Here is a 22158-nt window from a genome sequence, read left to right on the forward strand (position 1 = left end):
CCCCTCTGGCCCAGCACTGTCCTAAATGCTCCTTCCGTGGGCACTGGCAGAATTCTGTCCTGTACTGTGTTCCACTGTGACAGGGCAGTGCTGAGCTCCAATGCAATGTTGCACACTCATTTTGCTCTCTCTTTCCCAAGCCCACAGATTCTTTCTCTATGCTGTGCTGCCTGGGGCTGGGGGAGGGGTGGTGTAGATAATGCAAGACTGTCTTTCCGAGCTTTTCAATGCCTCTATCCTTGATATTACATTAAAATCGGGTATTGTGATTGCTACTTAATTTTTTTGTTATTATGAAAGTGCTTTCTTGCATTGATAGTTGTTCAGTTTGGGGTTCCTGTGAGGGGAAAATCACTGGAGTGTTCTATTCAGCCATCTTTCTCTACCTCTCCTCCCCTTTACAATAGTGATAAATATTTAGAGAACCTTCCTCTGTTTCTTTTGGCAAAAGAACTATATACACCAAGATGAAAATTCAAGTAAAATAAATATAAACATAATTTCAAATAGATTTTAAGAACTAAAAGCCAGTAGTTTTAGTAAACGTATCAGTGTATTCTCGTTAGGAAAGAATAAACAGATTTTGGTTGTTTCATTTTGTTTTGTTTTGAGACAGTCTCACTCTGTCGCCCAGGCTGGTTTGCAGTGGCATGATCTCGGCTCATTGCAACTTCCGCCTCCCAGGTTCAAGTGATTCTCCTGCCTCAGCCTCCTGAGTAGTTGGGACTACAGGCGCCCACCACCATGCCTGGCTAATTTTTGTATTTTTTTAGTAGAGACAGGATTTCACCATGTTGGCCAGGCTGGTCTCAAACTTCTGGCCTCATGTGATCCACCTGCCCCAGCCTCCCAAAGTGTTGGGATTACAGGCGTGAGGCACCAAGCCTGGTGGAATAAACAGATTTTGACTTGACACAATCCAAAACTCAAAAAAGTAGGGTGAATTACTTTGGGAAATGTGAAGGTAGATCTGAAGAAGACCACCAGAAAAGACCAGTTAGGACCTCTTCTTGCCAAATGTCTAGGACTCTCCTGCTACCCTAATCTCCTAATCATTCTAAATAAATAGAACTGTTATGTTATTAGCTTAATAGATCTGGAAAGAGGCCATGGAGATCAGGTTGCCCTCAGGTGATTCAAGGGTTTGGTTTCATTAAGTCACTGTTCTTAGCAGCTTCAGAAATTGTTCTTCACCTGAAATTTTGTCGTTTTACAAGAACCTCTTATATCATTTAGCCTTTTGCCTGAAGATTTCTCTGCTTACAATTGGCCTTTCAAATCGATGTTACATAATTGCTTGTATCTCTCAGGGATAAAGCCAAAATGGTAACTTTAAAATACCAGAAGCAAAGACTAAATCTTATTCTCTGTTTTATCGCAAGAACCCAGTATACTGCTTGGTACACAGAGATCTTCAATACATGTTTGATCGGTTGCATCAACATGAAGTCATACTCAAGGGATAGTTTAGCAGGTTTCTGAGATGAAGCAAGATGAAGATTGCTGACAATGCTACCTTTTCCTTTCATTCAGCTCCTTTTTACTGAGACAGTCCTAGGCTATGTTTAAGTTGATAAACAGCTTTATAATGACTCTCCCAAAGCATATCTGCATCTCAAGGAATAGTTGATGAATTTAAAAGAATTACCAGCTAAAGAAGAAGATCTGTGGACTGGGACAAGGGCCTTTATTCTAAAGCAAAGTCTGTTCCATCATTGGTATCCTGTCTTTGGAATTAGAATTATATAGTGATTATCACCCACACTATCCACTTACCCAGCTATGTACATTTTCATTTAGGTTCTGATATCTTAAGTCACCTTAAGATACCTAAACATACCCCTTGAAAATAGTGTCTTTTCTCACCCTTCTCCATCTCAATAAATGGCTCCATCGCCCAAGGCAAAATCTGAGTTTTATGCAATCTGTCTCCCCACAGCACTTCTATCCAGTCCATCAGCAAGTCATATCAGTCCTACTTTCAGAATACATCTCAAATCTCTCTTCTCTTCTCCATCTCCATTTTCACCACCCTCATCCAGGCCACCAGCATCTCTCACATGGAATACTGCAGGAGCCTCCTTACAGAACTCCAGTTCTTCTCTTACCCAGTAGACTCAGCTTTCTCCACAGCATCCACACAAGCCTTTAAACATATACATTGGATCATGTTATTCCACTCCTTAGCTTAAAACCATCCAAAGCTTATAGTTAGGCTTTTAAGATTTATTCATACTGTTGCATATAATTGAACTTCATTCATTTTCATTTCTATACAATATTCCGTTGTCTGCCTGTACCACATTGAGTTATCCACTCTACTGTTGATGAGAATGTGGGTTGTTTCAAGTTTGAACTGTTGTTACAAACTTTCTTATATAAGTTTCGTGGTACACATATGCATACATTTCTGTAGGATGTAAACCTAGGAGTATAATTGCTGAGTTGTATATTATGTGAAGACAACAGAATTCATCAAAACCAGATGACAATAAACTATGCTTGTAAAATTAGATACTGAGATTTTTAAGCAAGGAAAAGAATATATAGAAAGCAATTACCTTGAGGAGGTAAGAGGGGCCTGTGTTTGGGGTGGGGGATGTGGGAGTCTTCTGAGGTGCTGATGATGTTCTATTTCTTCACCTGGATGGTGTTTATTTTATAACAGTTTGCTAAAATGTATATTTATATTTTATATTCTCATCTGTGGGTTGCCGTATTTTGTAACAAAAGTAACCAAGCCACACAAATAATATAAATACACCCTTAAAGTAGTACAAATACAAAACTAAAACCCACGCAAGGCTTTATATTGCATTTAGAGTAATTTCAGTAGCTTGCCATGATTAGTAAGTCCTGTGTGATATGATCCCTGGCTAATCCCTTTCCATTCTCCTTTCACTTATGCTTTTTTATTTCATCCTAATACTCATCTCATTTTATTAGTCATTAATTTCAAGAGTCAGCAGACTTTTTCTATAGAGAGCCAGTGGTAAATATTTTTGAATGTTTAGTCCATATTGGTCTCTGTCACAGCTACTAAACTCTGCCTTTGTAGAACAAAAGCCACCAGAGATAATACCTAAATCAACAGGCCTGATTGTGTGATACCAGTAAAGCTTATTTACAGAAATAGGCAAGAGGCTGGGTTTGGCCCATGGGTTGTAGTTTGCCAACTCATGGTTAGTTTTTTATATTTTCTTTCAAACTAGACTAGTCAGTGCCATAGGATCAGAGTTGTCCTGGTGTCTATCATAGGTCTTAGGGTGTATACATCTGTACCTTCATTCATGAATGTATCTACTGGCTTAATTCCACACATTTACCTGTGTCTCTGTCCCCCCTCAGGATTCCATATAAATTAATACTCTCACCATCAGAAACAAGGTATTTACCATGATTGAATCTTTCTATGTGCTAGGCATTAAGCTAGACACATTTCATGCATTATGTAATTTAACCCTCACAATGATTAAATTGGAGCCATTGTCATTTTCATTTCATAGATGTGGAAAATAAGTTTCAGTAAGGTTAAGGAACTTGATTAAGGTCACACAACATCAGTGCTGGAGCTGATATTCAAATCCTTGTACTTCTAATATAGATGTTGTCTGGTAATTTAGATAAGAGCCCCATAATGGTTGAGCTATTGTTAAGTTTGAATGACTATGCTAGTCTGTTTTGCATTCATATGAAGGAATATCTGAGGCTGGGTAATTTATAATGAAAAGAGGTTTATTTTGGCTCACAGTTCTGCAGGCTGTACAAGAAGCATGGTGGCTAAAACAGATTGTAATTTTGAACACTTTTTTTTTCTTCTGCATTGTATCTGTCCTTGCCCATCCATCTGCTTCTGGTAAGACCTCAGGATGCTTTCATTCATGACAGAAGGTAAAGGAGAGTTAGGTGGCAAGAGAGGAAGCAAGAGAGAGGAAAGGAGGAAACTTCAATTATATACAACAGTATGAATGAATCTTAAAAGCCTAACTAAGCCAGGCTCTTTTTAACATCATGTCTCACGGTAACTAATAGGGCAAGCATTCACTCTTTACAGAGGGGATGGCACAAGCCATTCATGGGGGATCCACCTCCATGACCCAAACACCTCCCACTAGGCCCCACCTCCAACACTGGGGATCACATTTCAACAAGAGATTTGGAGGGGATAGACCTTCAAAGTATATATAATGGCATATGTAAAAAGCATTTAGCCTAGAACTTGACATGTGGTAAGAACTCAGGAAATGTTACTTACTTGGTGCTGTATCTTTGTTACTTCTCTCAAAGTATTCAACAGCATTATTAATACTATTTTTACTCCTAATTTCCATTATGTCCTAATTTAATACCCTAATTTAAAGTACTATTAGTCCTAATTATATTAAGGAGTCAGTCTCAAGGAGTTTAAGATATTTGCTCAGGTTCACACAGTTACAGAAACTGGAATTTGCATTTAGAATTTTTTACCTTAGACTTTCTACTCGAGATTCTGTGTTAGTCTGTTTTGTGCTGCTAGAAAGAAATACCTGAGACTGGATAATTTATATATATATATGAGGTTTATTTGGCTCATGGTTCTACAGGTTGTACAAGCATAGCACCAGCATCTGCTTGGCTTCTGGTGAGGCCTCAGGAAGCTTCTATTCATGGCAGAAGGAGAAGGGGGAGCAGGAATGTCACATGGCAAGAGAAGGAGCAAGAGAGAGAGGAGGAGGTGGCAGGCTCTTTAACCAACTAGCTGTTGTGTGGACAAACAGAGTGAGTACTTACTCACTACAACAAGGAGGGCATCCAGCCATTCATGAGGGATCTGCCCCTATGATCCAAATACCTTCCACAAGGCCCTACCTCCAACACTGGGGCTCAAATTTCAACATGTGATTTGGAGGGCACAGACATCCAAACCATATCAGGTGCCATGAGAGAATAACAGATTAAGTGACAAGAAAATTAAAAAAGACAGGGAGATTACTAAAGACCTCAAAAACAAACTTTAAAGGCATTTTAAAGAATAGATAGGATTTGGACACACAGAAATTTTGCACGGGTAGAAGGATGGGGATTGGGAAGAGGTGTTTCATATTTAGAAAACCTGTTGGTCAAAGTGTCAGAGACAGGAAAGCACAGGCCCCCACAGGAGAGCTCAGCACACAGGAGTGGGGACAAGCGTGCAGACGCCAGGCACCGGATGAGGTCCCAGGGCAGCACACAAGGAGGAAGAGAAGCGGTTCTAGAAAACTCTGGGCACACATAAGAGGAAGAAGAATGCAATGGGCATGGAAAGGGAGTGGTGAAGGATGAAGGGGAAAAAACCTGAGGAGTGGGTGCTAGAGGAAGCCTGGGAGGAACTTTCCTAGAAAGCTCCAATCAAAAGAGCACAAGTGGTATAGGAGGCCGGGTATGGTGGCTCACGCCTGTAATCCCAGTACTTTGGGAGGGTGAGGCGGATGGATCACCTGAGGTCAGGAGTTTGAGACCAGCCTGGCCAACATGGCGAAACCCTGTCTCTACTAAAAATACAAAAAGTAGCCAGGCATGGTGGTGGGTGCCTGTAATCCCAGCTACTCAGGAGGCTGAGGCAGGAGACTCGCTTGAACCCAGGAGGCGGAGGTTGCAGTGAGCCGAGATCGTACCACTGCACACCAGCCTGGGCGACAGAGCGAGACTTCGTCTCAAATAACAACAAAACAAAATAAGGGGTATAGGAATCCTTGGTGACCTCAGCAGCTGCCATGCCATACGGCATATCCTGGATATAGACAGAAGATAAGAGTTCTAGTGTACGTAGGGAAGGTCATAGTGAGTATATTTTTTTCCTCCAAGAAGCTATGATAGAGTGAGCAGCTAGAGCAGCCTGTGAAATATTTAACAGACGCCAAGGAATTGTGTGCTTGTTTAACTGCAAACAACAGGCTGTTGTGGTTTTTTTTATTTGCCCCAAACAAATTGTACTTTTGAATATTTTTTCCCCCTAAATCAGGTCTGTCCCTTCCATCTACCTGAAAAGTCTGACCTGCTTCCTGTGGAAGATTGTCCTAATGTAACCACCCTGTAGCCCTCTCATTAGCTCAGAGAACACAACAGTGAGAATGAATGAGCAAGGGGAAGACAAGGTGGTGCACAGGGAGCTAGGAGCAAGAGGAGTGAGAGGAGCCCGGGAAAGATGTCCCAATGGGGAGGGGCGAGTCAGAACCCCAATGGGGCGAGTCAGAACCCCAATGAGAATGAGAACTGAGGACAGGCCTCATGTGTCTTTGCCTTGTGTGTACACATCTCTGGGGTATAGGTTGGAAGTACAAAACAAACCAATAAATGGGTGTTTATTGCCAGGCACAATGATAGGCAATTTGGGTGTAAGGGAAAGAAAAGGCCAAAATCGCTGTTTATACATGAGCCTGGTACTTCTTTATACCTGGGAACAGTGATTAACATGTTCCTATATTGTACTCACGGTCCTTGTGTGCCTAGGCAATGAAGAGGTGAGAATAATGAAGTCTGGATTTGGGGTTGAGGCTAGACAAAGAGCTAAGGAAGAATGAATAGGACAAATCAGCTGTCATGATACTGCCACCTTGAATTTAGCTACCTAGTTTCTCTGCAAGTGAGAACCAACATTTTTGTGCCTGATTTTCCAGGGCTAGTTTGTGGCTAGCAATTAGTTCATTGTCTAGTCTTCTTCACAAGTGGCTTAGATTTTAGATAATGAGAACAGTATAAATAATCTTTTACTTCTTTCTACCTGCATTCTGTCTTTAGACTTCAGTGCTCCTTTGACCAAGTCAGTATGGTGTTTGATCTTACTTAGAGGACTAAAGGAATTTCTGTATCTGAGTTAAGGAGTACTAATAAGAAAGAATATGAAGAAATTTTAGAGTCTGTCCCAACATTGTCTTTTTTCTGCCTCTTCATAGGAAAAACCTGAATTCTCTTTATTCTGTTCTGTTCTTTGTGGCTAAAAGTGCTTCTTTTTAAAACCTGTATGGCACTTTACTGCTTCTTAATCCAGGCTAGATATAGTTTCTAAAGTAAGCATGCATGACTCAGTGTTGGAACTTTTCCAGGTGGAGCAATGAAAAATGTCCTATGTGATCTTGTTTGGGTTAATAAACAAACTCATCTCAGAAAGGAAAGAGAATTCAGGTTTTTCTATGAAGAGGTAGAAAAAGAATCAAACTGAGTTTGTACTAAAAAAAAAAAAAACAGCTTAAGCAGGGTCATTTGTTCTGTGGAATGAATAATGGCAGTTTGCTGTTCTTTCAGAGGTGTGCAAACTTTGTCATTCAAACCTGATTCTTTTTTGGCTACCTACAATGCCAGGCTCTCATGAGCACCTAGAACTAGGGAAAGGAAGGCAGAATGCTGCTGATGGCCGTCCCACAGGAGGCACATGCACCCCTTAAAATGAGAACACGCTTCTTTGGCCTTCTTAATTTACCTAGTTTACCCAATGCTTATTTAACTATTTTCTCAACTTAATCCATGATTACCACCCATTTTCAGAAGGAAAGCCAGAAAGTTGTATTAGTCCATTCTCACTGCTATAAAGAAATACCTGAAACTGGGTAATTTATAAGGAAAAGAGGTTTAATTGGCTCATGGTTCTGCAGGCCGTACAGGAAGCATAGCAGCTTCTGCTTCTGAGGAGGCCCCAGGAAACTTACAATCATAGGGGAAGGCAAAGGGGGAGCCAGTACTTTACAAGGCCGGTGCAGGAGGAAGAGAGAGGAAGGGGAGGTGCCCCTCACCTTAAAACAACCACAGCTCATGATAACTCACTCACTCACTATCACGAGAACAGCACCAAGGGGATGGTGCTAACCCATTCATGAGAATCCACCCATGTGATCCAACCACCTCCCACCAGGCCCCATCTCCAACACTGGGGATGACAATTCAACATGAGATTTGGTGGGGACACAGAGCCAAACCATATCAAAAGTATATCCTAGCACTTATTTTCTGTTTTGAAAGAACGACAACCATGGCCAGCATATGATGGCAAACAAAGGGTTAAAGTGAAGACCCTCTCTCCCACCCCCTAAATAATCCTCTCCTTCTTCCTACTGAGAGGAGAGGTGGAGAGTGAAGGGGGCAGGAAGTAAATGCTCACTCTATTGTATACCTTGAGCATGGGACTGTCAGTTTTTCTCTGAGGCTCCAGTCCTGCCAGAAGGTACAGAGATGAGCTGGGCTTGCAGCATCACCACTGCAAGGCTTGCAGGTCCTCCAGCCCGACACAGAAGTTCCTGGGCTACACGCAGGAACCTCCTGAGGCAGATGGCACAATTCCATCCTCCAAACACCACCTCGTGCTTTTTATCGCCTCTCAGAATATTCACAGGAAACCTTACTTAACACGAGCTCTTGCTCCAAACTGAAAAATGAAAAGAGAAATACATGCAGATCTGGCATCTAACTAACGTTCCCATCAACTATTCTGTAACTCTGGGCCAGAATTAGACTTTTAGAATCCAAGTTTGAGGGATCAGGATCCTAATCCTACCATATTTCTTTTTCTTACTCCTGCTTCCTTGTTCTTTTGAGAATGAAAATATCAGGAGATCAAGGGAAAAGTAATGTGAGCAAATATGTCATTTGGATTCTCTAGGCTGAGAATTTATCGTCTAAATGTTGAATGAGATATAAATCTTTGCCGGGCGCAGTGGCTCATGTCTATAATCCCAGTACTTTGGGAGGCCGAATCATCTGAGGTCAGGAGTTCAACACCAGCCTGGCCAATATGGTGGAACCCTGTCTCTACTAAAAATACAAAAATTAGCTGGGTGTGGTGGCGGGTGCCTGTAATCCCAACTACTCGGGAGGCTGAGGCAGGCTAATCGCTTGAACCCAGTAGGCAGAGGTTGCAGTGAGCCAAGATTATGCTACTGCACTCCAGCCTGGGCAATAGAGTGAGACTGTGTCTCCAAAAAAAGAAGAAGGGAGCAACAGACACCAAGGCCTACTTGGGGGTGGAGGGTGGGAGAAAGGTGAGGATTGAAAAACTGTCTATCAGGTACTATGCTCTTTACCTGGGTGATGAAATAATCTGTACACCAAACCCCTGTGACATGCAGTTTTCCCATGTTACAAACCTGCACACGTACCCCTGAAACTACTAGAAGTACCACATTAATAGCGTGCATCTCCTTCTTCCCGCCTTGTTACTTCACTTTTTCTGTTCCATCTCTTAAAGAGGCATGTAAGGTAGAATATCAAAGTATTGAGTGTTCCCTCTGCTTGCTTGCTGGATATCCACTGGTACACAAACACATCTTCGTATCTACATGACAGACTTATGTAAGTGACAATACTGTTTCTGGTGGATGGAACATAGAGCTTATATGACTTATCTGCGGTCCCTATATTTTGTTTTGTTTTATTTTGTTAATTTTATTCATTTTTTGAATAGGTAATAGATGCACATGGTACAAAATTCCCAAGGTACAAGAGTTTACGGTGAAAAGTAAGTCTCCCTCCTCTTTGCCCCATTAAATATAGTTCCCATTTTGAAAGGCAATCACTGCTCTTTCATTCATTCCACATTTATTGAGCACCTACTATGTGCCAGGTTCTGTTCTGGGCAATGATATGAAGCAAAACAGACAAAGCCCCCTTGCCCTCAAGGAGCTTACATTTTGATTACGAATTTCTTGTAATATTCATTCAATAGTATCTTAAGTTTTGTATGGCCAGCGCACTGTGGTAGTTAAAAGAAGGGCTCTAGAGTGACAACAACTGATTTTGAATCCTATTTTCTGTATATTCTAAGTAATCTTGGAGTATTTATTCCACCACTCTAAACTGTGTTTTATTTTGAAATGGAAATAACAATTCTGTTTTATAAGATTGTGAGAATTAAATAATACATATAAAACACCAAACACAGTGCCTAAAACACAGTAAATGCTCAATAAATATTAGTGTTAATTATAATTGATCTGATTCTACTGTTCTTTAATGCTAACTAGAAATAAAGGATTTATTTTCCCAATAGTTTTCATTTCCTCTCTTTGCGGTGTGATCAAAGAAAATCACTTTTTAAAGGATAAGCAACAGTAAATTTAAGTCAAGTTTGATCATTAATCTCTTGTGTATTAGACTATTTGCTGAGTTCTATTAAGAAATCAACTCCTAGTAAATCAGTGGAGTATAGAGACACTGTTTCTCTTTATTCTTTCTAATCTTTTTTAATCCCATGTAATTTGCAGGGTTGTACTATTTGGTCTGTACTATTAACTATTAATTTAAACTTTATAATGGGAGATTCTGTATTTTACAGCAGAATTAAACACTTTTGAGCAAAGTTTCTAATAATACAATTTGGTATCCTTGTCTTAAGGAACTTTATGACTGAAGTCTCCAGCCAGATGGGAAAACAGCTTTCAGTTCATGGAAAAGTGACAGAAGTTTTCCTTGGTGATGGTCTTAAGGTGGAAAGAGATTAGAAGAAAAGTACATCGGGTGGGGGAAGAAAAGAAGAGAAAATAACTTCTAGGATAAGAAAACACTTTTAAATATTAGGCCAATAACTATTTCCTTTATTTGACATGAAAAAGGATCATTGGGGGCATAATGAAAGATTGTGAGGATGTTGGGTTGGGTATATTACACCATGTACTGGACCATTGACTTGGAATCTAAAAAGGAATGAGGGTACACCTATTTGGCCCACCACAGTCCTGATAATCATTTAATATACTCTCTTTCTCTCCTTTGTTCCTGTTTCTATTTTGTATTGTTTTCCTGGCAGACGAAGTTGACGGATCTTTGAATGGTTGATTATGGTGTAGGAAATCTCTTCTTTCAGCCTAGTCATGATGTAGGGAGGACTAGGAAGAGGAGATTGCTGAGTAGTTGAAGTAAAATGCCTCTGAACTGCTTTTATTAATTGGTTAGTGGTGGGATCAGGTAGATTTGGGGAGTTTTGTATTCTTTTTAAATATTTTGTAGGCTCTGATAATTTATTGACAGATGTAGATTAACAATAAGAACATCAGCCCTCAAGATAAAAGTTTCGAAATGCATCAAGTCAATACTAAGTGAGGCCTTCTCTAATGGCATTTGCCACTGTGCTCCTGGGCTTTGTGTATGCACATCATTTAATGCACTACAGAGCTAACTCTAATTTATTAGTGATACATTAGGCAACCAGAGTGTGACCTCTTTGGTTTACCTTTGGACCTTGTCATTTCTCATTTTTGTTTTGGTTACCTATTACAAAATTACAGCCTCCCCTAAACTCAGTGATTTAAGGTCTTATTATCTACCTTGGTTCTGTGAGTTAACCGGGGCTCAGCTGAGTCTTGGGATCTTTTATGAGATTGCAGTCAGCAGCTGAGGTGGAGGAACATGACCAGATGTCCAAGATGGTGTCTTCATACAAAGGTCTGACACCTCAGCTAGGATGGCAGCGACAGCTGAGCGTTGGCTGGGCATTTCTCTTTCTCTGTCTCTCTCTCTTTGACTCTCTTTTCGTCTCTCTCTTTCCCTGGTTCTAAGCAGCCTCTCCATATGGCTACCTTGAGCTTCTTTATAACGTGGTGCTATCATCATAGTCAGATTTCTTACATTGGGACTGGCTTCCCCCAAACCACTGTTTCAAGAGACTTGAGGAGTCTGCAAGGTTTCTTTGAACACAAACTCATTCATTCAAAATCACTTTGCCAAATTTTACTGTTCAAAATTTCAGCCAACCCAGATTCAAGTAGGGGTACTATGCAAGGGCATGAATAGAAGGAAACATAGTTCATTGGAGGTAAGGGTGAGGGGGGCATTTTAAAGATGAGCTACCAAAATCCTCTTTGCCTAAAAATAGTCAAATTCCTCTATAACACAACTATTATTTCACTGCACCAAATACCTTTAGAAAACATAAACCTACACAACTCCTTTTTAGTAAGTGAAAATATGTGACTCTTGGTAACATTTTTAAGCTAAATATATCTGATATAAAATGCACGTCATCTGTTAATAAAATTACCTTGGTTGGCTTATACACACGTGTTAGAAGCTGCCACTAGCCAAAATGTGTTTGGATTATATAGTGGATTAGAGAAAGTTAACAAATCACACAATACAATTCATCTCATTCCTTTCTAATCTTTGGTACTGTAGTGTGTTGTACTATATAATAATGATAGAATGTTTTGTTTATTGAAAGGAGTGTGAATGAACTTTGTTGTTGTTATTGTTCATTCATTCATTCCATCAACAAATTTTGTGATTACCTAACACAATGCCTGGCTTATAAGTAATGGAGAACAGGGAGAACAGCAGTAACAATTTACTGCTGTGATTGGATTTTGCCTTTACCAGTATAAATAGTAGCAATTTAAATGCTATTTGAGTTCATGCATTCAGATATTTGGGCATTGGAAAAAATTGTGCTACAGAATAATAGTAATCGTGCTGATTAAGCCCTTACTTTGTGCATTATTTCATTTAAATCTCCCCAGGAGGCTTGAGGGTAGAGGCAGACTTATCACCCCCAGTTTTATAGAGGTTGGAACTATGACTCAGAGCAGTTAAATGGTATTTCAAAGGTCACCCAGTCAATACATGGTACAGCTTGGATTTGAACCTAGAGCACCTACTGTGGAAAACAGCATTAAAAGAATACCATTGCTTTTATTTCTAAATTCCATGTCTTTTAAGAAATGTTCTCACCATTCTAAAATGCTAAGTGGATAATTACTTAATGTTATAAGGCTACTTTATTTTCATTAATCTTTGGCCAAGTGTGTTGACAACTCCCACTCCTACCCCAGACTTCTTTTGGTTTCATAGTGACCATTTCTGAAGTCTAAGAAGTATGGCTAAAGAATAATGGAAACTTACTTTCATTGAAATTTTACTGTATACCAGTCATTTAACATAATATTTGAAAAGAGTGCTAAGTTGCCATGACATGCAGATTTAAAAGATAAAAATAAAAATAACATATTTATTATCAGTCATGGATTCCAAGATTATTTATGAGAACTTCCAATATACCTGGCCCAGGAAGAATATGGCTCCTAACTTAGGGGATCTCACCAGCCAATGGGAAAGACTAAGCAGATGTGTTTACTGGCAATACATTCTGATGAGGGACACCTAATGGTGAGTAGAGGGTGCGACGGCTTCTAGAAAGAGTCAAAGATTAGAGAAGTTCATCTGGAAAAAACGATAAAGTTTCCATCAAGAGAATACACCCTAGTAAAGGCTCAAAGTCTAAAGAGTTTAAGGACTTCTAGGGACTGAAAAAATTCTGTATAACAGGAGGGAAGGTGGGTGTGGAAGAATAGCCAAGAAGGAAAAATAGCCAAGAAGTCAGTGGAAGGAACATTGGATCATAGGCCTTGCTGAGAAATTGGAATGAATGACAGTATTTGAATAACGCTTTGCTCAGTTCTGTAGTTTGGATTCGAAATGCAGACTTAAAAAGTCGATGAACATTCAGACATTTCTCTTTAAACAAGACTTCCCCTTCTATTCTTTAGAGTTGGAAATTATTCTCTGCTTGGGAATAGTTTTCAATATGTTCCAGACATTATAAATGACTTCCCTTCTATTTCCATGTATTTCCCATGTTGATTACAGCCAGGCTGATCAGAGTAAAGCACCAGGTGTCATAGCATCCTAATATTATATGAATCATGCATTTATCCATTCATCTATGCATGTATCCAGGGAAAACAGATTTTTTCCCCCTACTTTATCGGTTCTACAGATTCAGATTCCTGTATATTTAGGTAACATTCCAAGGGGATAGATGTGCTCTTATAAAAGACTGCTTACTTCAGCAAGACAGTTTCTAAACCCTTTACTTTTGAGCCCAATTCTCCAGCTATTCTCGGGGGCGGTGGGGGCTGGAGGGAAGCAAAAAAAAAAAAAAAAAAAAAAAAAACAGCAATTGAAATGGCCTCTCCAGTGTACCCAGATGGAAGATGGGGAAGTCCTGCTAGTTTTTTCCTTCACTGCCAACATAAACACGGTGGAGCAGCTGAGAAGGAAGGCCACTAGTGGAGAGAGAAAGAAACAATGTAACAGCAAAGTGACAGACCTCAGTCCTGCCTCCTATCTGGGGCAACAAAGGCCTCTCCAGCCAACCCCAGTTCTCCCTTTGCTTTGCACTTCCTCCAGGGACCTCTCGAAGGAGCACCAGTGAGTCCCTCCATATTAAATAGTTGAAAGAACTTGGGCCAAAAATAAAGCAGAACACCCATTTGCTTTTTCCAACTTGTCTGACTTCTGCTCCCTTCTTCAAACTCTTGATAAAAAGCAGCGGCAATTAGTGTATTGGAAAGTGCCTCTTGGAGAGTTATGGGAATCACTGCTGCTTTCCTTAGCCCCAGTTTCACAACCTTAACTCAAGGGCAGGCCCTCCCTCTCTCTTTTTCCCCTCCTTCCACCTGACAGGGACCATAAATAACTGAGGCTCCCAGTGTTCCCAGCTGAGAACAAAGTTGAAAGTTTGCCTGGAGCTCCGTGCCACTCCCCGCCTGGGCCACTGCTTTGTTTTCTTCTAATGTTTTTCCTCTACCTGGGTTGGCTGTTTCTTCATTCATATTTGAGAAGAATCACCTCCTAATTAAATGTAGCACTTCTCTCTCTCCCTACATGAAGGCTGTCTCGGTTACCCGACTAGGCAACGCGCATTGGTATCAAATTACCGAAAGTCTACACCGGAGCAGTCCTCATATTTACATACAAATAACTCAGGGGCTTGCATTTATGTCACCATTCTGTCCTGCTAGAGGCTTGCCAGAGGAGTTTTTAATCCAATCAGAAGGAGCTTTAAAAGGATGTCTGCGAAGTGGTCAAAAGGATCTTAACCTCAATTAAGTGGGGTTTTTTTTTAAAGATTTTTTGGGGGGCCTGAAATTTTGAAAATCTTCGAACTCTGAGTGGGGAAAGATGTATAATTCCTCAGTTGCCTACGAGGATATCAAGATGCTGAGAGGAATTCAGCGGTGGTGAAGAGAGTGGATACAAACCAGGGATTGGTTTGCTTGAGCTGTTTTGGAGGTTGATTCTAAATCACTGCTTAAGGAATTCCTGGAAACATCAGGAAAACATTTGATCATCCAAGCCTAGTGGAAATGGCTTTACCGCAGAGTAAGATCTTTGAGTTGTACTTGGTGTGTGCTGTTTTTGTTTGAGATGCAGTGAATGTGCAAATAGCCCAGCCGTAAATAGTTACTTAAAATAATCTCTTGGTACTGGGTAGCAGCAGTAGAAAGTTGATCTGTTTAGTTTTTACATTTGCAAAAACAGTAGTTGACAGTGTATTTTTAGACTTGATTGGTAGTTTAAAAGCTGAGCTCTTGCGGTTTCCTGAGTTTAAATGAATGGAAAATGTAAACAGTACCGAATGCAGGAATTGGAAAATACATCTGGGGGAATGAATCACTTACCTTTGAGAAAACACAACATGTACACTTTTGCAATCTCTTGGCCAGTGAAGCTTGCGTCCAGAAAGAGGGTAAGAGTTTGCCTGTGTGGGGAAGGAACTTTTCTGCAGCCTGTGCTACCTTTTGAGAAGGATGGGAAATGTCCCAGAGGGCAAAAGACAATTGAAAAACCTGCCTTGTCACTCTTGGAATGTGGTTTTTCCATATGAGGTCATGTTTTGCATACGTAGCTGGTGAAAGTATTTCACATAATTAACTCTTTGTCTTGATAATTAAAGAGCAATTTATATAGTCCTTTCAAAGTGCTAAAGCACCCATATTATCTCTGGAGAAGGCTGTGTTGCTTTCCATGTAGATTTCAAGCATTGGGACAGTTGGGCTGTTGTTAATTTGATAGGTTTAGAAGCATTTCAAAATTGATATGTTCCAAGGCTCTCCAACCAAGCAAGTTATAGTTCACATAACTTGCTAGTTTCTTACATAAGCCCCAAACTGAAATCCTGTGTGTGAGAAAACCAATTTTTTTTTAAATGTCTGTTTCCTTCCCACATACAATTTCAAGAACAGTAATGAAGAGGTGGTTCTTATTTTGTAATCCATGTCCATTCAAACAAGCTGCCCTCATCGTGGGTGAGGTGAGGTGAGGAAAACTATAACTGACATAAAACATCCACCTTTCTAGTCAGCTGAGGCTTACGGGGAAGCAAAGGGATAGGGGTAATGTTTGAAGATTCGTATTTAATACCAGGAGTTGTTTCCGCTACTTAAATTCACTCTTGAAATTGTGTACTAACCTTTACCTATACCTTTTCCTTCTAAATGAGAGTTACAAAAATTATCCAGGTGATAGGGGAAGGTGAATATGAGATATTGGGGGATTTGCTGATAACCAAAGGAGTGATTTTCTCCACAGCTGACACTTTCAAAAGGGAAGCTTTTGATGTGGGCTTACTCTCTACATCTGCAGGTGAAGATGCAATGACCGGGGACACAGACAAATATCTTGGGCCACAAGACCTTAAGGAATTGGGTGATGATTCCCTGCCTGCAGAGGGTTACATGGGCTTTAGTCTCGGAGCACGTTCTGCCAGGTACTTCATTGTTGCTGTCTTTCATAGTTAATTTAAAACAACCATGATTTGTCATAAATCAAAATCATGTTCATTTTTCACATTATCCCAAAATGTGTTGTTTGGATGAAGATGTGAATTTAGCGAAATGTTCTCGACGCAAATACACATGCTCTGCTATTTTCTTTTGTGGTTTGCGGTTGTTAATTTCATGTGATTGAACATGTTAATTGTGTGTTCTTTTTTTTCCCCCCCCACTTTGCAGTCATGCTTCCAGCACAGTAGCAAAAGAGCTCACTGACAAAACTGGGAGAACCAATCTGAGTCACATATTTCAAAATTAAGTTTTGTTCCATATTGAAAGAAAGTATTATTTGCTAATAAGTGAGAAATATGTGTATAGATTGTTCACTATTCTCTCTTTGTTACTGAATAATTCATGATTAAAAGAGAGCATTTTTGAAAAAAAATTATGTTGTTTATTAAAGTTGTCCACCAAGTGTTTGAGTATCTCTTCTAAAACTATTCCATTATTTTGTTTACAAGGGACATGTAAGAAGTATAACAGTGATTTACCAAAAGTCACAGACAGGAATGGTGACAAATTCAGTTCTTACAACTGAAGTGGAAAACTTCTGTATGGGAAAACCTTGACTCAAACTTTTCTTAAACTAGTTGAAAGAAACAGAACCTTGTGCAGAATTTGGAGACTTCTTTGCCCTAGTGTGGATTAACAGAGTGTTTGCTGACAGTCAAGTTATTTTAAAGCTAATAATTAAACCTTCTAAGCCAGAGCCCTGAGGACATTTTCCTATAGTTTAAGGATCTGTTGTAAAAAGTTTCATTGTCTAATAGTAAATGGCACTTCCCACAAAGTAAACCCTGGAGTTTATTCTCAGTGTAGTTGGTGTGGCCAGTATGGATATTGAATTGATTTTTCTTCTAGTCTTTTTTTAGTAGGAATTTGAAACTCATATAGCTTGGTAGAACTTTTGCCTTATAAATACATTTATAAAAGGCCTTAAAGTCTTATTGTAGCAGGTGTCATTAACAGGAAGAGGAAAAATAACTTTAAAAAAATATGCAATCTTTTAGGCGATCAAAGATAGCAACAAGTTAAAATGGAAAATATGTAGAACTTTTAAGGTTCTTGAGATCCTGTAGATCTTGTTTAAATTGTAGAGATTTATAGCTTTTGAAATCCAATAACTAGCTTGCCTTCTGTTCTTCTGATAATATATGACACATTTTGTGATCAATCATTTTTATGTAGAAAACTGTAGTAGCTGACCTCCAGTGACATAGGAAACCAGAATATCGCACTGTAATTTTTTTCTTAATATAATTCCAAGGCTTTGACACTTCTAATTTTGATTGCACTATTATTTGTTGCTATTATATGTAACTCATTTTTTTTACTTTGATGACTCATGTTATGCTCAGAGGCAAATATTTTTTAAAAATCTATAAAGCCAATATTTTTAAGCACATTGTTAGAGTATTATCAAGTAAAATATATTCTGAGTGTAACATTTTAAAAGGAGTACATTAAATGTGTAACTCATTCAACCATAACATTTTTTTTCTTTTTTCCCTGTCTGATTTTTTGCTTTCTATTTCTTCTGTTTTTTGTTTTTGTTTTTTTTTTCTAAAATTACTTTAAAATAGTCCCAAGATAAGGTAAGAAGACATGGCACTTTTATAGTGTTTCTCTTCCCTCTCCTGGCTCATGCTCTCATTTTTATTTTCTTTAGCATTGTAATGTGATGTGCTGTGATGTGCTGCAATGTGCTTTCTTTTTTTCTGCTCAAAAGCTTTAGAAACGTCAGTAAAAATTTTCTGATTTTAAGAAAACTAGAAAGTATATAATAAATATTACTTACGCAAAATCGACCAAATACTTAAGGAATTTCTTTCCCTTAACAAGTTTTGTATAGTGCATGAAGTAATTAAAGAAATTTCACTGGGTTTGAAGAAAAAGTCCTGATGTGAAGGGCTGTTTGTTTGCTGGTTGCTGTTTTATTTGAGTTGTGCTAGGTAAATTAGTATAAATTTAGAATTCTGAGGCATGTTTTTCTAACACTTTGTATATTTAACACTTAGGGTGTACTGATGGCTACAAATAGTTGGCCTTAGTTGAAAACAATTTAATGCTTTCTAGATCCCCATGCAAATAATCTTTAATTTTCAGCTGAAAGTACTTCGAAGTATTAAGGATTCCGAGTGAAACTTGATGGATTTAATTGACTCCATATGTCTAATTTAAATTGGTCTGGAATGATCAGCAGTAGGAACTTTAGACATTATGCAAAATGAAGACATCTTTAGGCCTTTCGGTTGATAGCTCCCAATTCAGGGCTCTGTTCTGCAGTTGGCACTCATAGAGAAATTAAAAGAAGGAGGAGATGTTTAAGAAGTATCAACGAAGTTTAGATACATTTAAAAATGAAATTAAAATGAATAGGTAATTATTTTTTAAAACTTTTAAGTGTTTGTCTACATAGAAAACTGTTTCATACACCACCAATGTTAACATATCATGCCATGGGGACCATAATTTGAAGAAATGAATGTCTAATGCAGAGAGTGGCCGGCAACTCTCAAATCACACCACTGGAGCAAAATTTAACATTGTTATTAGTACTTAGAAGCTGCACTAATAATGTAGCCACTAGCCACCTATAGTTACTTAAATTAAAATTAGTTAAATTCATGTGTTCGTTCACACCAGCCACATTTCAAGTGCTCAGTAGCCGCTGTTGTTGGATAGCTCAGATTTAGCACATCCCCTTCATAGGATAAAGTTCTGTTGGACAGTGTTGAGTTAGAGAATTCCTGCTCTTAGGAAGCTTCTACTGTATTTGAGAGAAGGTAAGAGAATAGAAACAGGAATGGCAGAAAGAAGGGCTTGCAATTGAAACTGGGGGAAAAAGAGAGTAATGGGTCCCATGATTGGGCACAGAGGGCCTGACTGTGCAAGTGGCTAGAGTCATGTGGCTTACTAGATAAGTTCCTCTGTGCAGGAATTATGCTTATAATGGTCTTTTAGTAAGTTTTGCTGAATACACTAAATAATGACTGCAGAATGATGGTTGTTTGGGGATAAGAGAGGTCCATCTGAGATTCTGATAAAAGTGAAGGCTCCAATCCTAGAAGAATGTATGTACCTATCTGTGTAGACACTTAGAATGAGGCCTCTAATGTCGGGAGGCTCTGTACCTTGATAAAAGGATACCCACTTTCTGATTTTCTTTAGTATAGCAGGCAGTGGGGAAAAGAAATTGTTTCATGCAAAGAATCATTTATTTACCTCTTATGTATATCTTCTTTGTTCATTTCCCCATCAAGCACACAAAAGGCAAGGCCAAAGCCAAAGTCTGGCTGGTTCAACTGGTAAAGATACAAGAAGCCACTTTTAGATCCAGATGGTTTTTTAATTATATAGGCAGTGAAAGAAGAAGTGAAAGGTGCTAGCTTCTCATGATCCTTGTCCCCTACACCTAAAAGGACACCAAAACAAAAGGGGCTGGATGTCTACAATGCTAGTTATGGGATACCCCATTGCCGAGGAGCCAATGCTAGACTTCAGCTAAATGGTTTTATATTCTGCAGCTCTATTCCAAGAAGAGCAGAATAGGAAGCCTCATACATCATTAGAAACAGGAAGTGATGAAAGCTATCTCATGACAGCCTCCCAGGTCAGATGGGGAGGTGAGTAGCAGGTGATCTCGTGGAAGCTCCTCACCAACCTCCATCCTCTCAGTTCCTGGAAGATCACAGGGTGTTCTGTGAAGACTCAGATTAGCTTCAATTCCAGTCTTTGCCTGTATGACTTATGTGAATATATGCAAGGTCACGAGAGTGACATGGCAGAACTGTTCTCCCAAGGGCCCTGACTCTATTGAGTTTTAGTTTAGAGGTCACTGTGATGATGGCATATCAGGGCATCAGGGTACCTGCATCTGAGAAGTTCAAGGGCCATATGGAGGATTTGACAGTGGCTGGAAAGAACAGTTGAAGGAGCTAGAAAGACAACAGTAGAGCAAAGAAAGAATATTTGCAGTAAAGACCAAATAACCATGCAGGGAATATGAATGTTTCCTCAAAGCCAGGAAGATGGCAAAGAGGATCATGCAAAGTGTATTCATAACACTACTTCCTTCTTGATGTTTTCTATGAGTAGCAACAACAAACCAGAGTTCTCAGTAAGTCCCAAAGACTTATAAACAGACCCATTTAAAGTAGACATAATTCTTATCAGTAGCGCATATCAAGTAGACATAGACCAGAAAGAGGAGACATTCTAACATAAGATCTCGTCCTAGAAAAATCTGTCAACTATCTAGAATCATCTGGTTCTTCTCAATTGTCATGTCAGTTCAACTTCATAGTGAAACATCCAAAGTTTTCATGCATTTCATATTCTCAAAATTGGCCTAATTTTAAACAAATTCTAATCATAAGGTTGTCTACACTGAAGACATTTTCTCAAATACAAGGGATTTTACTTTTCACTATGTCCTTTCAAGAACAACTTTTGTTGATATTTTTAGCCATCTTGCCTGTTCTTAAAGTTGCATGCATTATTTTTTTTTTATTCATCTCATCATCATCTACCACTGTTGAATGGTTAACTGTAAATACAACAGCCTCCGCTCCTTCAGTTCGGATAGGTCTTACACCTTGAACAGAAGCTCCTATGCACGGGACAGCATGATGATTGAAGAACTCCTTGTGCCATCCAAAGAGCAGGTATGCATTCTTTTCAAAATAGCCTTTGACCATTAAACTTACATTTGTATGATTTAATCAAGCTCTTTGTCTTGTGACAAAAAATATATTTCTGCATGTTTGATTTTACATTTGTAAATCTTCTGGTACTAGCCAGTTAAAAAAAAAATAAGTTGTACTATAAGCAGAAATATTCCTATCTTCTGCAGGTGAGGAAGATAGGAATATCAGAGAGGAACTCAGAAAGTCCTAGGAGATGTGTAGTTACCTTTCTCTTCTCTAGGTCAAATCTATTTCAGTTTTTTAAAAGGAGAGTTAATAATCATTGGTAGCTGAAGTTGCTGGTATTAACCTCATGAATGTTTTTGTTTGTTTTTGGAGACAGAGTCTCTGTCACCCAGGCTGGAGTGCAGTGGCATGATCTCAGCTCACTGCAGCCTCTGCCTCCTGGGCTCAAGTGATTCTCGTGCCTCAGCCTCCTAAGTAGCTGGGACCACAGGCGCACCACCACACCCAGCTAATTTTTGTATTTTTAGTAGAGATGGGGTTTCACCATGTTGGCCAGGCTGGTCTAGAACTCCTGACCTTAAGTGATACACCTGCCTCGGCCTCCCAGAGTGCTGGGAACAGGTGTGAACCACCGCACCCAGCCTGAATGTTGTATTTTGCTAAACAAACTGTGTATCTATGTTGGAATTTGTTAGAATTGTTTTTAGTAAGTAAAGATGAGACTGGTCATTTTTTGTTCCCTTAGCTTCAAAGCTGCGTTTGATGGGTGTCTGAAGATGTGATAGTATTTTGCTTTCTACCAGAATCTCTGCTACATGCATTTGGTGTTTGTGTAATTGTTTTCTTCCAATAATTGTGGTTGAATAGATAGCGGGTTACTATAAGAAGTTCCAGTAACACAGTCTTCCTGCATGTGGGCTCAGGATGGTCCTGGAATAATTACTACACAGATA

At 39.3% G+C, this 22158-nt stretch overlaps 1 protein-coding gene across 26 annotated transcripts in view; it reads left to right on the forward strand.

Annotated features, from left to right (window-relative positions):
• ANK3 (ankyrin 3) overlaps positions 1–22158 on the forward strand; it is a 704894-nt gene that overhangs the window by 577612 nt on the left and 105124 nt on the right. For 18 of the 26 annotated variants that reach the window (XM_055354157.2, XM_055354158.2, XM_055354142.2 and 15 more), the window contains 2 exons: positions 16363–16486; positions 21115–21217. In XM_055354157.2, the coding sequence (XP_055210132.2) occupies positions 16363–16486; positions 21115–21217 (227 nt within the window). Of the gene's footprint in view, positions 1–9409; positions 9464–10261; positions 15100–16362; positions 16487–21114; positions 21218–22158 lie in introns of those variants that run through there. The other 8 variants (XM_063710070.1, XM_055354151.2, XM_055354154.2 and 5 more) reach the window with 3 other exon arrangements.

This window comes from Gorilla gorilla, chromosome 8 (assembly GCF_029281585.2).
Source record: "Gorilla gorilla gorilla isolate KB3781 chromosome 8, NHGRI_mGorGor1-v2.1_pri, whole genome shotgun sequence".
NCBI lineage: Eukaryota > Metazoa > Chordata > Mammalia > Primates > Hominidae > Gorilla > Gorilla gorilla.